This window comes from Rhinatrema bivittatum, unplaced genomic scaffold (assembly GCF_901001135.1).
Source record: "Rhinatrema bivittatum unplaced genomic scaffold, aRhiBiv1.1, whole genome shotgun sequence".
Classification (NCBI taxonomy): domain Eukaryota; kingdom Metazoa; phylum Chordata; class Amphibia; order Gymnophiona; family Rhinatrematidae; genus Rhinatrema; species Rhinatrema bivittatum.
The window spans coordinates 149,975-155,052 of NW_021820698.1; the positions used below are offsets into that span (position 1 = coordinate 149,975).

The 5,078-nt window shown below is 41.1% G+C and overlaps 1 protein-coding gene across 1 annotated transcript; it reads right to left on the reverse strand.

Annotated features, from left to right (window-relative positions):
* Nucleotides 1–252: 252 nt before the first annotated feature.
* Nucleotides 253–4,333, reverse strand: LOC115081963 (vomeronasal type-2 receptor 26-like). Its single transcript, XM_029586203.1, has 3 exons — nucleotides 4,292–4,333; nucleotides 2,935–3,058; nucleotides 253–1,183 (listed from the first exon to the last, which is right to left on the reverse strand). The coding sequence occupies exons 1-3, from the start codon at nucleotides 4,331–4,333 to the stop codon at nucleotides 261–263; spliced, it is 1,089 nt and encodes a 362-aa protein (XP_029442063.1). The 3' UTR covers nucleotides 253–260.
* Between the last annotated feature and the right edge of the window lie 745 nt (nucleotides 4,334–5,078).

Genomic DNA, 5,078 nt, shown 5'->3' on the forward strand with positions numbered 1-5,078 from the left:
AGATTTATCTTTCAGAGATGCCATCATGCTTATACATTTTCAGTGAAGTATTTCCAATCTCTGGCAGCACTAGATTGGAGGAGATGATATTAATTGTAAGTTCTAATGTTCAACTTTACGAGGGGTGATTTTTTTTAGATCTGCTGTCAGCCAAGTTATTTTCTTATTTTCTAGGGCTACTGCTCAAGCAAATTTTTTTCAGAAAACAGGATTACATCATTTAAATTCTGATATTTATTAACCAATATGTTACAAGGCAATTACTTTGTTTTCTTGAGGCTCCCTGTGGCTTTCCCCATTAGGAATTCCTTGGTGTTCATGTCTGGTCTGAATAGGATGATATAACATTTGGGGAAGAATATACAACCCAACAAGCCAGCACTGGAGGACAAAATTGCAAATATTTCCACAGCCACTGTGTATTTCCCTGTTGTGCTAAGATAAGCAGGAATGAAAGAAAGCCAGACAGCAATGAACATAAGCATGCTGAAGGTGATGAACTTAGCCTCATTAAAGCTGTCAGGCAACTTTCTAGCTAAAAACGCTACAATGAAGCTGATAGTAGCCAACAAGCCCATGTATCCTAGCATGAGGCAGAATGCAACCAATGACCCTTCATTGCATTCAAGGACTATCTTTCCCATCTGGGATTTCATGTTCATTTGGTAAAATGGGGGAGCCACAATCAGCCAAGTGACACAGATGAGGACCTGGAAGAGACTACAAGCTAATACTAGGATGTTGGGCAGTCGTGGTCCCACCCATAACTTTAGGTTGCTGGTTGGCTTGGTAGCCTTGAAGGCTATGACCACCATTATGGTCTTGGCCAGCAGGCAAGAGATGCAGATGGCGAATACAATGCCAAATGTCATGTGTCGCACCATGCAGGTCAGAGTTGTGGGATGGCCTATGAACACTAATGAGCACTCAAAGGACAGAATGAGGGCTAATAACAGGAGGTAGCTGAGTTCACGGTTGTTTGCTTTTACAACTGGGGTGTGGCGGTTCTGAATGAAAACAACAAGGATAGCAGATGGCATCAGAGCACCAAGCACAGAGGTAACAGCCAGAACCATACCCAAGGGTTCTTGATAGGACAGAAATTCAATGGACTTCTTCTGGCATCCATCTTGTCTCTTAGTGGGCCATTGGTCATCGGGGCACTTCATGCACCCTGTGGCATCTGCAGGAAGAAGAAATGCCAGATGTGGCTTTGATGAGGGAAATCAGGATGGGATTATCATTCACCTTTAGAGATTCTTTAACTTCTCCCATTTTCTATATATCTATCATCTTGTTGAAATACAAGATATATCTATGTACCGTGATTTTAGAGTCATTGTTGTTTTCTGTATAATTTTTATGATTGTATTGATGCTGTAGTGTTTTCAATATAACTTGCTTGTGGAGGCTTTGCTATTTTGAATCCTGCCTTCAGTAGTCATTTAGAAATTGAAAAGGAGTTCGTAAATCAAAAAATTAAATTAAACCTTGGCAAATAAAAAAGACTTATTTTCCAGCCTGGTGACATCCATACGATAAAGTCTAAATGAACACATTATCCCTTGAACATGATACTTTTTACCATAGCGTTTCATATAAATATGGCTTGCAATATTTCTTCCCTCACCAGTCTCATGAAAGGCAGAATACTTTCAAGGTTGTGTTATCTTCTATTCAACCATCTAAAAAAACTGTTATAGTTACCTGCTGACACCCATTGAAAATTCAACAGGTAATAATTACGATTGAACCCAGCACTCTTGCCCATCCCCCGTATGTGACTCTGAGAAGTCTCTGACCCTCAGACTGATTCTCTGTCTCTCCACATGTTTGCTGACGTACCCTCTCGTGTACCCTTCCAGCCCCTTTACTCTGTTGGTCACTGTCACTGTGTTTCCTAGGGATGTGCTGGTTTGCATCGTATGTGCGTGAGATGATGGACATTGCTCCGTGGTGGCTACCTGTGTATCCATGCACACCAGTCAGCCCCCCTATCTGACTCTGAGAAGTCTCTGACCCTCAGATTTATTCTCTGTCTCTCCACATGTTTGCTGACGTTCCCTCTTATGTACCCTTCCAGCCCCTTTACTCTGTTGGTCACTGTCACTGTGTTTCCTAGGGATGTGCTGGTTTGCATCGTATGTGCGTGAGATGATGGACATTGCTCCGTGGTGGCTACCTGTGTATCCATGCACACCAGTCAGTCCCCCTCCAACAGAAAGATAACCCCATGCATATGTTAGATATAGATTGTTAGCTTCCAGGTCATCATAGGTCTCTTCTTGAAGATGTCACACCATGAATTACTTAAGATCTACGAACCACTGAGGGACTTCAACTCAGGAAAACATCGCAGGGGATATAAGTATGTTTTAATGCTTTCAAATTACAGAAAGATAGTGTAAACCTTATTCTTCAGGCAAGTTTTTGGTGATGAAGAGGGATTAATTTCCAGTTAGTAATTAAGGAATAAGACCTTCCTTCAGTCTTCCATTTAACATCGGGGTTTGCATACATGAATTCTTTTGATAATGTTGTCTATGCTTCTACTAAGTTGGTGCTTTAACTAAGTTTGAATAAGGCCAATGTTTGTATGTGATACAATCTTTTGACTTATTGATATCAATTGGAAGATATCTTTGTTTTTATTATGTATGTTTCTTGTACCCGACCATGAATGTTGGCTTGCAAATGTAATTTTTTTTCATATAAATAAAACAGAAGGCAATTCTTGACTAGAAAATCTACTATTTAAGATTTTAATATATATGCTGGAACATGTTTGTCTATAAACATTTGCTCAGAACTAACTGCGTACCCTGCAATGCTTTTGTCCATTAAACTGACCTAGACAGAACCATTGTATCCTCTAATACCAACTTTCCATTCTTCTAAATATGCTCACTACTGAGTGGCCGTCATAGCACTCACCGGTGTGGTTACTAAACTCTTCTTTGGAGCAGGGGATGCAGTCAAAGCAGCAGGCAGGTTGCCCTTCCAGAATGGCCTTCCTGAACCCAGGACCACAGCTTTCACTGCAGACAGAGACGGGAGCCTTAACGGAGAGAAATGTGGAGGGGAACAGAGCAAATTTATCTATTACTAATGTACCAAGAGTCTCTCTATTTCAGATAAGAGTGGTGTATAAGATTAGACACACACTAGAAAGGGTGAAAATAAAAAGACTGGAAAAGAGATCTGAGGGGATGGAAGCAGCAGAGAAAAGGACTACTAAAATGATAAACTCTACAAAGAGGGGCTTAAGACATGCAAAATAGATATGCTGGAGGAAAGAGGGCTTATGCTAGAAACATCAAATATTTGTCAGGCTTCAATTTATTATTTATTTATTTATAACTTTTATATACCGAGGTTCAATTAACAGAATTAATTATCACTTCGGTTTACATTACAACCAGTAAACGACAACAATGACATAGTCTTGTCTTACATTGAACAAGATGGAGAAACCTGGATAAACATAACTTGGGATAAAACAGTGAAAGTGTTTTGAATTACATTGAACAGAGTGGAGATAAAACTTGTAAAAACAACATATGGGAGAAGGTGAAGTGAAAGCGTGGTGAGATGTAGTCGAAGGGTGAAAAAACCGGTATGGCGGGGTTGGTTAAAGGGGTGAGAAGGGGATGAAAATGGCGGCTTTGTTACAAATACTTAGGATACTTGAGGGAACGCTTAGGTCAGGACAGACAGGTGGGGCTGAGGAGGAAAAGAGTGGTTATGGGAAAGCTTGGCCAAACAGCAGTGTCTTAAGTCTCTTCTTGAAGGTGATTGGACATTGTTCAAGCCTTAGGTCAGGTGGGAGCAGGTTCCATTGCTTGGGGCTGGAAGCGGACAAAGCTCTTTTGCTTAAGGACGTTTTGATAGTAGATGCTTGAAGAGTACATCTCTGGGCTAGTCTTAGAGGACGGGAGGAGGAGTGGAGTTGCAAAGGAATTGTGAGGTCCAGTGGAGTGATGTTGTGAATGGCCTTGTGAGTAACTGTTAATAGTTTATAAAGGATTCTGAACTTTATTGGGAGCCAATGTAACTTCTTTAAAATCGGGGTTATATGGTCCCTTTTATTGGATTTTGTGAGAATCCTTGCGGTTGCGTTCTGTAACAACTGGAGCGGCTTAAGTGAGATATCTGGCAGGCCATGAAGAAGTGCATTGCAATAGTCAATTTTTGAGAAAATGATAGATTGTAAAACTGACCTGAAATCCTGGAAATGGAGGAGGGGTCTTAGCCTTTTTAGAACTTGGAGTTTGAAGTAACACTCCTTTACCGTGTTGTTGATGAAGCCTGTGTAGCTCATTTGGCTGTCCATGATTACCCCGAGGTTTCTGACTTTGGGGGAAAAGGAAGGAAACACTGACGGTTGTAGGTTGTTTAGCGGTATGCTGCCATCTTGTGTGATTAATAGGAACTCTGTCTTGTCGGCGTTGAGTATCAAATTGAGGTTGAGAGGAGGTTATTAATGGAGAGTAGACAGGCATTCCAATAGAGAATGGTTTTTTGCAGAGAGTCGGTAATCGGTATCAGGATTTGGACGTCGTCTGCATATAGATAATGGGTTAGCTTAAGCTCAGAAAGAAGTTTGCAAAGTGGGAGAAGATAGATGCTGAATAATGTGGGGATTAATGATGATCCTTGTGGAACTCCAAGGGTGGAGATGAAAGGGGGGGATTCTTTGCTGTTGATCTTGACTTTATATTGCCTGTTCTGAAGGAAGGATTTGAACCAATTTAGGACAGTGTTTTTGATGCCGATCTCCGTTAGTCTTTCAATGAGACACTGATGGTTCACTGTGTCGAATGCGGCCGATAAGTCTAGGAGAATGAGCAGGCAGGGCTGTTTCCTTTCTAGGTTCATGAGGATGTTGTCTGAAAGAGATATAAGGAGGGATTCCGTATTTCTAGCTTTACGAAATCCAAGTTGTGCTGGAGAAAGGATGTTGTTATTGTCCAGGAATTCGGAGAGTTGTTTATTGACTATTCTTTCCAGGATCTTAGCGATGATTGGAAGGTTTGCAATCGGGCGAAAGTTTGCTGGGTTGTCTGTGGAGAGGTTTG